Here is a 15,042-nt window from a genome sequence, read left to right as displayed (position 1 = left end):
GCAAATTGTAGAGTAGATTATTACATCTCAGAAAAGCTGTTTAAAATAACAGTAGCAACACAGATACAGTTTTCGTGTTTGATAAGTTACTTAGTCTCGGCTGCTCATCTCGGACTTGCTTCCTACAAAACTCTCATCACAGCACTAACACGACACCACACTTTCTTAAAGAAACATAAGCAAGTTTCCTCTAACTTTAATACTGTAACCTTTGCTTTATTGTTTGGTTTTTGTTTCTTTGCATTTGCTGTGGTGGCTTCTTACTGAGTCAGTCATTCAGTTGTCAGGGGCAAGGGAGAAAGCTGGGGGCCATGGGCAATCTCCCTGTGAAAGCACCGCCTCTGTGCGCCATTTACGGAGACGCCCTTCGGAGCTGAAAGGGTGCCCAGTCCCACTGGGAAGTAGCCTCCAGAAGGCAGTTTTGCTCATAGTTTGGGGGATCTAGCTCCTGCGGGACTACAGAAGGATGACTTGTAGAAATCCCAGAGAATTCTCTCATACACAGATTATAGCTGAGGGGAATATTAGTCTGTCCAAACTATGTATATGATTCAAGAAATAAGCAAGAATGAACTGTGGTCTCTATGGGAAAAAGATTCTGATTCTATGGACAGAATCCAATAACTAGAGCAAAAGCCAAAAGAGTTCTGCTAAATCTTTACAAAACTTTCTCAGTGCCCTCTAGCAGAGAAGCCTCAGAAGGCCACAGGCCAACGGCGACCAGCTTCAAAGAAGAAGGACTGGTTATTCCTTGTACCAGTCCTTCCAATCACCTAGTGTCACCTGCTTTTAAAAGGCCTACTGGTCAAAGATACGCACTCATCCAAGATCTGTGAACACGTAACAAAATAATTGTATCCCATTTTGCTGAGCTGCCCAACCACATGCCACCCACCCTCCCGCGGAACAGGTTAATGCTCGGGTTCCTTTACTGTCCCTTCTATAAAGTTGGCCAACATACCTTGAAAAACCAACAGTTCACCCAGAAAGTTACATCCGCAGGGATTCACTGAGTTCCACACTACTTCTCTCGGATCATAACCCCAGATCTGAAGGATACCTGGACAGTCTTTGTCGGGATCCCTCTGATCCAACATGCACATCAACTGCCTCCTCCGTCCCATTAATCCAGAAAACTCCAAGGTAGACTATAACTGTTTCCTCCCTGAGCAAGATGAAGAGGGGAGGGATGTGAGCGTGTAAGGAAACAGTCCGGTTCAACAACACAGTTCATTATCTAGGCCATACAATGTCAGCTGGAGGAAAGCTCTTATCTAAGGAAGGATTACCAGATATCCAACATTATCCAAGACCAACCGCTGAACGACAACTAAAAAAATATCTATGACTAACCGGATAGATAGATATCTATGACTAACCAGAATGTAGATAATACATTCCTAATTCCCCTGATTTTGCAAGACCTCTGTGCAACCTGACTAAATCCAGTATGTCAGAACCAGGCCCGTGGAACACAGAAACAAAAAAGCCCTTCGATGACCCTAAAACATTTTTCAATAATTACCTCTCGCACCCCAGATGTGAGAGGTAATTAGTTAATTTAAATAATTAGTTAATTAAATAAATAAATTAGATAATTGATTTAATTAATTAAATCTGTCTATGTACATAAAAGGTTAAGGTCATGACCTAGGGCAGTGGTTCTCAAAGAAATCTGATCACAGAAAGCTGATTTTGCCCTGAGGAGACACTTGGGGATATCTGGAGGCGTTTTTGATTGTCACACTTCGGGGGGCTAACAATGGCCTCTCTAAGGGTAGAGTCTAGGCATGCTGATGACTTCCTACACCACAAAGGAAGGCCCCACAATGGAAGATTCTAGTGCTGAGGTTGAAAAGTGATGCTCTAGGCACAGGCACAACCACTCAAGCCCAGGGTTAGCACAGACCTGTCACCACGTGGGGTCTGACAGTCCCCTGAGAAGACAAAACCGAGGGTCCCAGACCCAAAAACACGGGGCTGGTCAGAGGCAGAAGCGGAAATGGCCGCCGGGCGTCGCGTCCCAGCCCACCTCCTCCTCCACACCGCTTGCCCGCGGTAGTGCCAGGACGTGGGAGGACAAGGAGAAGCGGCAACAGGGAGAGGCGACTGTCACGGACACAAGAGTCTCTGCTATCGAGTCTCAGGTGCTCTGATGTCCACGACATGCATGAGTTTACTTGTCTGTAAATTTTAATTTTTTCTAAGTTTTTCTTTCAATTCCAGGAAGTTGCATAGTATAGTATTAGTTTCCGGTGTACAGTACAGTGGTAGAACACTTCCGTCCATCACCAGTGCTCATGAGGACAGGTGTCCCCGACGCCCCATCCCCCACGTCCCCCAGCCCCCGCCCACCTCCCCTCCGGTGACCACCAGTTTGTTCTCTAGAGTGAAGAGTCTCTTTCTTGGTTTCTCTCTCTCTTTTCCCCCTCTGCTCATTTGTTTCTTAAATTCCACATATGAGTGAGATCATAGGGTATTTGTCTTTCTCTGACTTATCTCACATAGCAGGATACTTTCTCTGACTTATCTCACATAGCAAGATTTTATTCTTTTTCTATGGCTGAGTAACTGTGCATATAAACTACCTGTTCTTTCTTCATTCACCAGTCGACGGACACTTCATCTGTCTCCGTAATTTACCTATAATTTACCTAGATAATGCTACTACCAATACAGGTGTGCACATATCTTTTAAAATTAGTGATCTCCAGTCTTTTGGGTAAATACCTAGAAGTACAATTGCTGGATGGCAGAATAGTTCTATTTTTAACTGTTGGAGGTATGTCCACACTGTTTTCCAGAGTGGCTGCCCCAGTTTGCATTCCTACCAGCAGTGGAAGAATGTTCCTCTGCCTCCACACCCTCGCCAGCATCTGTTGTTTCTTGCATTGTTGATTTTAGCCATTCTGACAGGTGTGGGGTGGTATCTCGTTGTAGTTTTGATCTGCATTTCCCTGACAATGAGTGGTATTGAGCATCTTTTCATGTGTCTACAGGTCATCTGGAAGTATTCTCTGAAGAAATGTCTACTGATGTCTTCTGCCCATTTGCAACTGGATTATTTGTGTTTTGGACATTGAGTTACATCTGTTCTTTATATATGTTGGATACTAACCCTTGATCAGATATGCCATTTACAAATATCTTCTCCCATTCTGTAGGTTGCCTTTTAGTTTTGTTGGTTGTTTCCTTTGCTGTGTGGAAGCTTTTTAATTTGATGAAGTCCCAACAGTTTACTTTTGCTTTTGTTTTTAGTTTATTTTGCTTTTGTTTTTAGATATGTAGAAACATATCTAAAACGAAGTTGCTTTGGCCAATGTGTTCTCCTCTAGGATTTTGATGATTTCAAGTCTCACATTTAGGTCTTTTCCATTCTTAAATCATTTTTTTAAAGATTTTATTTATCAGACAGAGATCACAAGTAGGCAGAGAGGCAGACAGAGAGGGCACAGGAGAAGCAGGCTACCTGCTGAGCAGAAAGCCTGACATGGGGCTCGATCCCAGGACTCTGAGATCATGAACTGAGTCGAAGGCAGAGGCTTTAACTGCTGAGCCACCCAGGCGCCCCCGGTTCTTAAATCATTTTTGTGTGTGCTATGAGGAAATGGTCCAGTTTCATTCTTTTCCATGTTGCTGTCCAGTTTTCCCAACACCATTTGCTGACGAGATGGTTTTTTTTCCCAAGTGGACATTCTTTCCTACTCTGTTGAAGAGTAACTGACCATACAATTGTGCGTCCATTTCTGGGTTTTCTATTCTGTCCTATTGAGCTATATGTCTATTCTGTGCCAATACCATGCTGGTTTTTTTTTAATACCATACTGTTTTGATGACTACAGCTTTGAAATAATCTGAAGTCGAATTGTGATGCCTCCAGCTTTGTTTTTTTTTTTTTTCCCCAAGGTTGCTTTGGCTATTTGGGGTCTTCTGTGGTTCCATACAAATTTTAGGATTGTTTGTTCTAGCTCTGTGAAAAATACTGTGACACTCTATACAGAAAACCTGAAAGACTCCACCAAAAATCTGCTGATAAACAAATTTAGCCAAGTCTCAGGATACAAAATCAACACACAGAAATCTATTGCATTTCTATACATCAATAATGAAGCAGCAGAAAGAGAAATTAAGAAAACAAGCCCATTTACAACTGTACCAAAAACAGTAAGACACCTAGGAATAGGGGCACCTGGGTGGCTCAGATCGTTAAGTGCATCTGCCTTTGGCTCAGGTCATGATCTCCAGATCCTGGGACGGAGCCCCGAGTCAGGTTCCCAACTCAGCAGGAAGTCTGCTTCTCTCTCTCCCTCTGCCTCTCCCCCTGCTTGTGCTTGCTCTCTCGCTCTCTCTCTCTCCCAAATGAATACATAAAATCTTTAAAAAAAAAATAAAAAAAAGACACCTAGGAATACACTGAACCAAAGAGGTGAAAGACCTGTATTCTGAAAATCATGAAACACTGATGAAAGAAATTAAAGACGACACGAAGAAATGGAAAGGCATCCCATGCTCATGGACTGGAAGAACAAATATTGTCAATATGTCTATACTACCCAAAGCAATCTACACACTTAAGGCAATCCCTATCAAAATACCAAGCACATATAGATGTTTTTAAAGACTTCTTGTTTTAGAAGGCAGCGGAACTATGTGACAACTGAGCCAAGGTTACTGTACTGCCTCTCCCCAGAGGACAGTCTTGGTATGAGAGATGCATAAGCCCCCATGGTCTCTGTGAAGCAGGACTTTAATGAATTCATCTTCCAGTGAAATTCACAAGATATAAGTGACAAATTTAAGTGGGTACTTCCCAATTCTTTATGATTTCCCATGTGAGCCCCTCCGAGTCGAAATAAATAAGGTCAAACTGAGTTCGTATGTTCGGCAACAAGGCTGCTTTACCTGCTGGCCAGCCACCTCAGCCCCACACGCCAGCCAGCAATTCCAGCAGCTCGGACTCACAACTTAGCAGAATGACAAATTACATTCATCACAGGGCTTTGGGGTCCCAGCAAACAGCAGAGAATCCAATCGCCAAGTGTGCCTTCTGTTTAAAAAAAGACCTCAAAACAGGGTGCCTGGGTGGCTCCGTTGGTTAAGCAACTGCCTTCAGCTCAGGTCATGATCCTAAGGTCCTGGGCTTGACTCCCACATTGGGCTCCCCTGCTCTGCGGGGAGTCTGCTTCTCTTTCTCCCTCTGCCTGCCCCTCGCCCTGACTGGCGCACGCACGCGCGCATGTGCACTCTCTCTGTGTCAAATAAATAAAATATATATTTTTTAAAATACCTTAAAACAATTTAAAAAGTGGAGCAACACAAGCCCCTCCTTCTGAAGGTGCCATGCGAGCCTAGAAAAGGGCCGGGCTGAATCAGGACCAGCCCGGACCCCGGTGGAGTCTCCATATCCAGTTCAAAGCAGTGTTATCCATTTTTTTTAAATCACCAATTTTTAAGGGATTATGAAGAAAATGTCTACACAGGATCTACCTCATTCGGATTTTAGTAATGAGGGATAATGCCATGAGGAAAAATAAGATTTCGTCTCTGTTTCACAGCAGAGAATGGCCCTACGAGTGGCACAGGATAGGGCACAGAGGAAAGAGCGACAGAACAGAGCAAAAATATTGCAAGTAAATCTGACAGTCCCAGCAACAGGTCTGTCTCACTGAGTTCAGAACAGGGATACTCACTGCTACCTATCACTTCCCACTATACTGAGGTAGTGTTTATTAATTATCTAGTTATCCGGCTTTATCACTTGCAGCAGGTTTGCCACAGAACTCTACCTTAGAGTAACTATACTCGTTGGGAGACTGTTGGGGTTTTCGGAATCCTTTAATTACTCTACCAAAACAGCAGCAAGAGCTCCGCTTACGCTTAAGGCTCCTACTTTAACCAGATGTTAATAAAGTGATTCCAAGTAACAAGCAGCTAACGTACGGTTTTGTTTTGCCTCCTTTCCAGGCACAGAACTGAAGAGAACACGCCAGCCCATCCTGTGCTTCCCAGATCAGTCTTCTTCCTGACCGAGTATATCCCAATCGCCTGGGCGATGCCCCACAACACACACACTGCGTGGCTACCCCAGACCCACCCAACCAGGTTCTGTGGGGTCAGAACCCCAGGACACTGAAAACATTCCCGGAAGACGTTCCTACTCACACAGCCGGGCCGTATTCGCCACCCCAGACACACGGCTAGCAGTCCCCGCGTCTCCGAAGGACGACTTACTTGTCACGATCCCAGCCAGAGCAAACACAAACTGATTCTCATCAGAATCCGGCTCCTTGACATCCCCATCCAGTGACTTCACAAAACTCTCCATGGTCTGACCAGTGATGCTGAAAAACTTCAAAGCTTTCTCCTGAAAGTGTGGAAAGGAAAGGGTCACACCCCTGCGCAAATACTGGTGCAAAACACAAGGGCACAACAGGAAGCCTCCGCGTGAAGGACAAAAGCAGTTCTTAAAAGTCCACTCCCTCGTTACAAGTTCCCATATGGAAAAGAGCAAAAAAGAGGAAGTCTGGAATCCGTAGAAAAATTATGCTGCAGCCCGACGGAAAGAGCAAAATGAAATACATGGGAGGGAACGGAGCAACCTTGCGCAGCAGTGGAAGTACCGGGGGGTTCACCCCGAGTCCACTAGGAATATGCGAGAAAAATACGTGCTCTGTTGGGTCCAGGCAGGAAACCATAGGTTTCAGCCACTGGAGAAGAGCTTTTCAAACAGAATGTTAAGAGAAGCGCCAGCACGTCGGGAGACGGCAGCGGTGAGCAGGTGGGCGGGCACCTCGCATCTCTGTTACTCAGCACAGGTCCCTCCCAGCACCCCAAACTGCTGAAGCGCCTCCCAGGGGCACTCGGGTTCAGGGAGACCTTCAAGGCCGACGCACCCACCAACCGCACAAGGCAGCTCCACGGCTCCACAGTGTTGTGAGACCGGGTTGTGGGGATGGCACAGCTCTGGAAATTACCTAAAGCCGGCGCGCTGCACACTCACAGTGGCTGGGTTTTACGGTAACTGAGCCTAATAAAGCTCCACAGATGTTAAGACACAATCCGTCTGCACCTAAAGTCATGCGTAACTTGTTTCTCCAGGTCGCGAGGCGTCCTGTCAAACCTTCCTGCACCTGTTCCCCGTGCACAACCTCACCGTCCGCCGAGAGCGCAGCCACACGCGCCAGCCCCTCTGGCGCTCAGGCACCGGGCCTGCCTTCCCTGCCACGCACAGCAGGGCCCTGCCTGCGCCACGGGGCCAGCGTTCCAGTAAGTCCTCCTGCCTCACTCCCACGCCTGCCCCTCCTATCTACCTCACTCGAGGTCGGCACCATCTTCCCGAGGTCTCTCGCCCCGTCACTCTCTTTCTCAAGACCCTCAGGGGTCCAGTCGTGCCACCTACTAGGTAAAATCAGCAACCTAGCACCTGAGGCCTTCCAAAATCACACACCGTCCTTGTTCTGTGACGTTACCGCCCCCGACCCTACTGTGCTAACCCCCCGCTCTGGGTCCACTGACCCAGGTACCGTCCCTAAATCTAACTTCAGGCTTCTCAGCCCGTGCCTCTGAGGATGCCACTCCTCTCCCCTCCCCATGCGTGCCCTTGACCCCGATTCCAGCTCCTCAAAGCCCATGTCAGATCTCTCTTCCTCTGGGAAGCTTTGAGAGAGAGAGCGAGAGAGAGAAAGTGTGTGTGTACTATTAACATACGTATGCAAAGTAACATGAAACTTTCAACAAATCAAATACCATGTTACCAGGAAATAACCTGCATTACAGGGTGGATATGACAACCTCTGTGAACCCCGTTAAGTGTATGCAGAAGTCAAGGAACGATCGTGAAGTGCAACGGTCTGGGACAGGAGGGGTCTTCTGTCGTTCATCTTACATACCCCCAGAGCCCCAGCTCTCACAGGCCCCTGCACACCGCCACGCCAACGCTACCGGACGGATGAACGGAAGACGTGGACGTCATCTGTGGGTGCCTTAGAGGACACACGGAGCCCTGTGGGGCCCCTCCACACGGATGGGCGATATGCGGGAGCGCAGGGGGCATGCTTACTCCTCCCAGAATGGCCTTGACCACGTCCTCACTGCTGGAGACGCCCCACAGCAGGGTGCAGGCTGCCGCCCCCATCTCCGTGCAGTACTCTGCCTGCTGCAGGAGCTGCTGCCTCGCTTCGTTCAGCTGCTGGCGAAGAGCGAGCTTCTCCTAAAATCAGAACAGAATAAGATCCGCCAAATGAACAGCATTCAACCTTCAAATACCTCTACCAGGTTTCTTACTCAAACTGTTTTTTAAAAATGCATGCAGGGGCACCTGGGTGGCTCAGTGGGTTAAGCCTCTGCCTTCAGCTCAGGTCATGGTCTCAGGGTCCTGGGATCAAGCCCCGCAATGGGCTCTCTGCTCAGCGGGAAGCCTGCTAACCCCTTCTGCCTGCCTCTCGGCCTACTTGTGATTTCTCTCTCTATGTCAAATAATCAATCTTTAAAAAAATAAAGATTAAAATTAAAAAATTAAAAATGCATGCAGAATTACAGAAAACAGTTGGCAAATGAAAACTAATCCTTAGACAGTCACGATCCATATTTTTTAAAAGTTCAGAGGAAAAATAACACTCTTTAAAAAAGAATGCACTGCTGCATTAGAGCTTGTAAGTTTCACCAAAAACTTGAACCAGCTTCAACTAAAACGAAACGTAAAGTACCAAGAGTTGACGCCAGTGGGGGCACCTGAACCAAGTAAGGACTGAATGCAGCCATCCACAGAGCACCGTTTGCAGTAGAAGGGCCCCCTCCAGCCGGCTCACTCGAGTGGAAGGACAGCAGATGACACAGCTAAGCCCGGCTAGGACATCTGGGGCAGAGACAGGGAGAAGTGGGAAGGAGGCGCCCAGGCATGCCGGTGCCAGTGTGACGGGAACATGAGGGCCAGCCGGCAAACCTCAGCCAGGACTGCTAACAGCGAACCGTCCTCCTGATGTGCCCTTAGACCTTACGATCACTCCTAGACTCGTGCCACGTGGCTCTTGGCTCGTATGGGGCTTCCTGGCCTCCCCAGCCTCCACCCCTGGTTGCACTGTTGCTGTTACCTGAAGTTCCCTCAAAAGGTGAGAGCGCTTCCTTAAACCAAGAAATATAGAAACCTGGTGGCTCAGTCGGTTGAGCGTCCAACTCTTGATTTCAGCTCAGGTTCCGCTCTCAGAGTGGTGGGATCGAGCCCCATGTCAGGCCTGACGGTCAGCTGGGGGTCTGCTTCCGTCTCCCTCTGCACCCCCTCCCATTTGCATACACGCATGTGCTCTCTTTCAAATAAATCTTTTTTTTTTTTTAAGATTTATTTATTTATTTATTTATTTGAGAGAGAGACAGTGAGACAGAGCATGAGCGAGGAGAAGGTCAGAGGGAGAAGCAGACTCCCCATGGAGCTGGGAGCCCGATGCGGGACTCGATCCCGGGACTCCAGGATCATTACCTGAGCCGAAGGCAGTCGTCCAACCAACTGAGCCACCCAGGCGTCCCTCAAATAAATCTTTTTTGAAAAGTTAAATTGTTTTAGGTTTTTCTTTTAGAGAGGTGAGTGCAGGTCAGTTAGCGGGGAAGAAAAGGAAGCAATGGGCCACAAATCAAACTGCTGCCTTCACAGCTGGACAGAGGGCGGTCCATTCACAGCTCCCTGGGGAAGAGGTATTTGGTATGCAGAGGACCATACACATCCAGACCTATATTCACACTCACTGTAGGAGAAAAGATGGTCACTGAACTGACGAAACACGCTAATACTGCCTTAGGTAATTACAAATCCTGGTTTCATCCTAATAACTAGTCTGGATTCCTAGATGTGTTCCTCAGGGGTCTGCAGCTGAACCCACAGAAGTCAGGAGGACATGTGCAAACCTACATCAAGCACTCCCTTTCCAAAATCTAGCTTTTCTCACAGTTGAAGCAGTCTGTATTCCAATTAGTCTGGTCATGATGACCTTTGACAAGATCACACAGTAACTGCTGAGAATGACCAGACAGGACGGTCTTCACCACAGTCACATGTGGTGGTTACAGGCACATATGCCCTGGCACAGGGCTGCACATTTAGTACAAGAATATCAAGAAGAACTCAACAAAAGTAATTCCATTCACAATAACTTCAAAAATAAGAAAAAGGAATAAACTTAAGAAAAGCAGTTTAAGTCCTGTATATAAAAACTACAAAGCATCACCAAGGAAAAGTACAGAAGATCAATCAATGGAAAGACATACCATGTTCATGGACTGGAAGACTAATATTAGTAAGATGATTATTAGTAAGATGATAATCTCCCCAAACTGACCTACAGATTCAATGTCTACCAATCCCTGCCATAATTTCAGCAGGCTTCTTTGTTCAAAGAGATTATCTGATTCTAAAATGCATATGGAAATGCAAAAAAACAAAACTTGAAAAAGAAAAACAATGTTAAAGAGGACTAACACTGCCTGATTTCAAAAACAAAAACAAAAACTTATTATAAAGCTACAGAAATCAAACCAGTGTGGTACTAGCATAAGCATAAACATATAGACCATGAAACATTAATATTTATGGCAACTGATTTTAGCAGAAGTACCAAGGCAATTCGATGGAAAAAGTATAATCTATTAAACAAATTGATGCTAAAACAACTAGATAAGTATTCATATGTATAATAATATATATGTATTTCTTAAAAGAGTTTATTTGACAGAGATCACAAGTAGGCAGAGAGGCAGTCAGAGAGAGAGGGGTAAGCAGGCTCCCTGCTGAGCAGAGAGCCCAGTGCGGGACTCTATCCCAGGACTCTGAGACCATGACCTGAGCCGAAGGCAGAGGCTTAACCCACTGAGCCACCCAGGCAACCCAAAATAATAATAATATTAACTCAAAATGCATCACAGACCTAAATGTAAAATCGCCAGGAAAAAGTGTCTCTGGCCCTAGGTGAGGCAAATTTCTTAGATGTCATAACAAAATCATAATCCATTAAAAAAACTGAACAACAAAATTTAAAACTTTTACTCTTCAAAAGACACCATCAAGAAAGAAAAAAGGCAAGCAATAAACTAAATTATTTCCTTTTTTAAAAAAAATATTTATTTATTTTGAGAGACAGTGTGAGAGAAGAGAGAGCAGAAGCAGAGGGGAGGGGCAGAGGCAGAGGGAGAAGCAGGCTCCCCACTGAGCCAGGAGCCTAAGGTGGGACTTGATCCTAGAAGCCTGGGATCATGACCTGAGCCGAAGGCAGACACTTCACTGACTGAGCCACCCAGGTACCGCAAGAAACTCAATCACAGGAAACAAACAGGGTTGTTGGAGGGGAAGGGGTGGGGGGATGGGGTAACCAGGGGATGGGCATTCAGGAGGGCACATGATGGAGTGAGCTCTGGGTGCTCTATGCCACTGATGAATCACTGACCTCTACCATGGAGACTAGTAACACACTGTGTGTTAACTACACTGAATTTAAATTTTTTTAAAAAGATGATGTTGGTTGGGAAAAAGGCCAAAGTTGTACACCTGAAACTCATGTTAACATTATGTGTCAAGTTTGTTTCATAACAAAAACGTAATTTAAAAAGGTAAAAGATGTGAACAGACATCTGTCTGAAAACTACACAAATGAGTAATACACACGTGAAAAGATACTCACCACAAGAACAATGGAAATGAAAAGCACAGTGAGATACCATTACACACTCGCGAGAACGGCTGTAACTCAAAGGACCAGCAATACCAAGTGTCCACAAGAATATGGAAAAGCAGGGCCTCCACGTTTCCCGGGTAGAAAGCAGGACAGCACATGCGCTCTGCCAGACGGTACGGCGGGTCCTCACGAGGTGAGCCGCACACTCACCGTCCGGCCCCAGAGCCACGCCCCCGGGGAGCCCCCAAGAACAATTACAGTACACACCCCCACGAGCACGTGTACGTGCACATTCAAGGCAGCATGACCCGTCAGAGTGAGAAGCTGCGGGTAAGTAAATGTCCGTCAACGGGTAGAGATCGAGAAAGTGTGGTACCACAGGAAGGAACGACCGACGCGCTAATGTGAACGAACTTCCAAAGATTACACGACGGAGAAGACGACCTGTTGTGTTTCTGTTTCTACGAAACATTCAGAAGACACAGACCGTTAGAGACAGCAGGTCTGGGGTAGCCTAGGGAGGAGCCAGGGACCGAGGACTAAGCATACACAGATACAGGATGGGAGTGTGGGATGGAAGGTTCCGAAAACCAGACAAACCCCAGCACCCGCTCGTGATAAAAATGCTTAGCAAACCAGCATCCGAAGGGAACGTCCTCAAGTCCATAAAAAGCATCTACAAAACACTGCAGCTACAATCGCATTTCTGCCTACAACGGGGCAGGCTGCAAGCGAACGGACGCAGGAGCTACATGGCAAATCTCTGTATTTTCCACTCAACTTTGCTGTGAACCAACGGAATACTACTCAGCCATAAAAGAGAACAAAATCGGAGTGCCTGGGTGGCTCAGTCTGTTAAGCGTCTGCCTTCGGCTCAGGTCATGATCTCAGGGACCTGGGATCGAGGCCTGCATGGGGCTCCCTGCTCAGCGGGGAGTCTGCTTCCTCCTCTGCCTGTCTCCCCTCCCCCCCACCGCTCCTCCTCTGTCTCTCACTTTCTCTCTCTCTGATAAATAAAATCTTTAAGAAAAAAAAAAAAGGAAAATCTCACCATTTGCAATGACATGGATGGAACTAGAGAGTATTAGGACAAATACCAGATGATCTCATTTACACCTAGAATGTAAGAAACCAAACAGACAGACAAAGGGGACAAAAGGAGAGAGGGGCAAACCAAGAAACAGATTCTCAACTACACAGAACTCACTGATGGCAACTGCAGGGAGGTGGGCGGGGGCTGGAGGAAGTAGGGGTGGGGAGTCAGGGGCACCCATCCTGAGGAGCACTGGGTGATGTACGAAGTGTTGAATCACTATATTGTTCATCTGAAACGGATACAACTCTCTATGTAACTACCTGGAATTTAAATAAAAACTTAAAAAAAAAAAACCCAAGATCTATTTTTTTTAAATCATCCTTAGTGGTGAGAGATTGCCTTCCCCCAAGGTCAGGAGCAAGGCAAGCTGTCCGCTCTCGCCACTCTGATTAAACACAGTGGCAGAAGTTCCAGAGCGTGTAGAACACAGAAGAAACAAACGGCAGAGACAGTAGAAGAACTAGCACTTTCCCTATCTGCAGATGCCATGATCGTCTATGTAAAATCTCAAGGAATCTAAAAAAATCCTCAGACCTCATAAGTGAGTCCAGCCAGCTCACAAGCTATAAGAGCAACACACAAAAAGCAATCTCGTTTCCGTGTACTAACAGCAAAAAAGTGAAAACTAAAATTTAAAACACAACACCACTCAAAATTGTTCCAAAGAAAATGAAATGCCAGGTATCTGGGTGGCTCAGTCAGTTAAGTGTCTGCTTTCAGCTCAAGTCATAATCCCAGGGTCCTGGGATCAAGCCCCAGGGATCATGACCTAGCTGAAGGCAGATGTTTAACAACTGAGCCACTCAGGTGCACCACAAATAAAATCTTGGGGAAAAAAAAAGAAAAAAGAAAGGCATTCCAGCGCTGGTCCCATGCCTCCCACGGCCAGTCTGCAGACCACTCTGAGTCAGCGCTACAGGCCTACGCCTTGCCAAGACTTAGCACTGTCTGCCCAGGTCGGCCCCGCGATGCTGGTGGACCTCAGCAAGTAGTCTGGGCCCCTGACCCTGCAGGAAGTCAACAAGCAGCCAGGACACCCACTGCAGGTCAAATACACCAGGGCAGAGGTCAGACGAGCTGGGCAAAGTGTTGATGCCAATCAAGGTAAGAATCAGCCCACCAGTATGGCATGGGATGGCCTTGACCCAGGCCTTGGTCACGACAGACCCAGACGCTCCCAGCAGGGCAATGGCTCCCTTCTCTGGAGGTCGACATGGAGGGCAGTGTCATCAGCAGCAGCACACTGCTCTCCAGTTACATGGGATCTGGGCCCCCACGCCTTCACCTTTACGTCTGTCTGGCTGCTTTACGAGCAGGTGGGCCGCGGAGGTGGGACAAGGCCGTTCTCAGCAGCCAATCCAGAGACCGCTCTGGTAAATTCGAAGTGGCATCTTCCCACGAAAAGTATGAGCCTGGGCCCCTGGTGGCCAGCACGTGTTCCGGGCTGAACAGAATGACGACGTGTCCAGCTCGGTGAGCAGCTGTCTGGAGGCAGAAAGGAGCCCAGAGCAGGGAAGAGCCTGGAGACGCCGAGCGGGATCTCGATTCGGGGATGCCGGCAGATTTCCCCCTTCCCTGCTCCCCTTCTCCCAGACAGAGCTCGGGCTGACCTTCCCTTCCGCCTGTCCTTTGTAATTCAACAGTCATACCTTTATGTTCTGATCAAATCTGAACTCTGTCTTGGAGGACATGTTGGTGCTAGGATGGCATAAATCATCAACATAAGAAGAGCAACTCGGAATTTAAAGAAGAAAAAGTTCAGGTGAGAAGATCCGGTCTACGGGAATAGAGCAGAGCACCAACGGTTCTTTAAGGGAGGTTTTAAAAAAACAGATTTTTTTTTTAAACCAGGTTCCTTGCTGCTGCCTTTGTGAGTCTGAGTCTGGAATTGGCCTGACGGCACCTTCTGGTCCGTCTTCATGACACCGCCTAGTATGCTATGTCGGAGACTGGTTACTGGGGGTCAGTGTCTCTGGTTCCCTTAAAGAGAGTACTGGAAGGAGCTACAGGGAGAGTCGCTTTGTGGCTCTGCGCGGTGGTCTAGACGAGCTGTGGGGCTGGGTGAGAAAGCCCCAGGTGTCCACCATTAAACTGATCGCTCTTCACTGGAGAAAGGAAAGCCAGTCTGGAGTTTCCGAATGGTGTAGTAATTCTGCAACTTGCTTACAGTTGAATAAAAATAAAAACGTTCTGTGAAACCAAAAAAGAAAAAAGAAAGAAAATGAAAGCCTCCAGTAAAAATCTAAAAAAACGTGTATAGGATCCGTGTGCGGAAAATTACAGGCCGCTGGT

At 47.0% G+C, this 15,042-nt stretch overlaps 1 protein-coding gene across 9 annotated transcripts in view; it reads right to left on the bottom strand.

Moving 5' to 3' along the window:
* HSF2BP (heat shock transcription factor 2 binding protein) overlaps nucleotides 1-15,042 on the bottom strand; it is a 101,629-nt gene that overhangs the window by 64,605 nt on the left and 21,982 nt on the right. For all 9 annotated transcript variants that reach the window (XM_082720957.1, XM_082720956.1, XM_082720959.1 and 6 more), the window contains 2 exons: nucleotides 8,060-8,209; nucleotides 6,232-6,364 (listed from right to left, as the gene is read on the bottom strand). In XM_082720957.1, the coding sequence (XP_082577083.1) occupies nucleotides 6,232-6,364; nucleotides 8,060-8,209 (283 nt within the window). The remainder of the gene's footprint in view (nucleotides 1-6,231; nucleotides 6,365-8,059; nucleotides 8,210-15,042) is intronic.

Source organism: Mustela nivalis (assembly GCF_964662115.1).
Source record: "Mustela nivalis genome assembly, chromosome: 1".
NCBI classification, from domain to species: Eukaryota; Metazoa; Chordata; class Mammalia; order Carnivora; family Mustelidae; genus Mustela; species Mustela nivalis.
The sequence above is the reverse complement of the archived record's forward strand: the minus strand, read 5'-3'. Positions and strand labels throughout refer to the sequence as shown.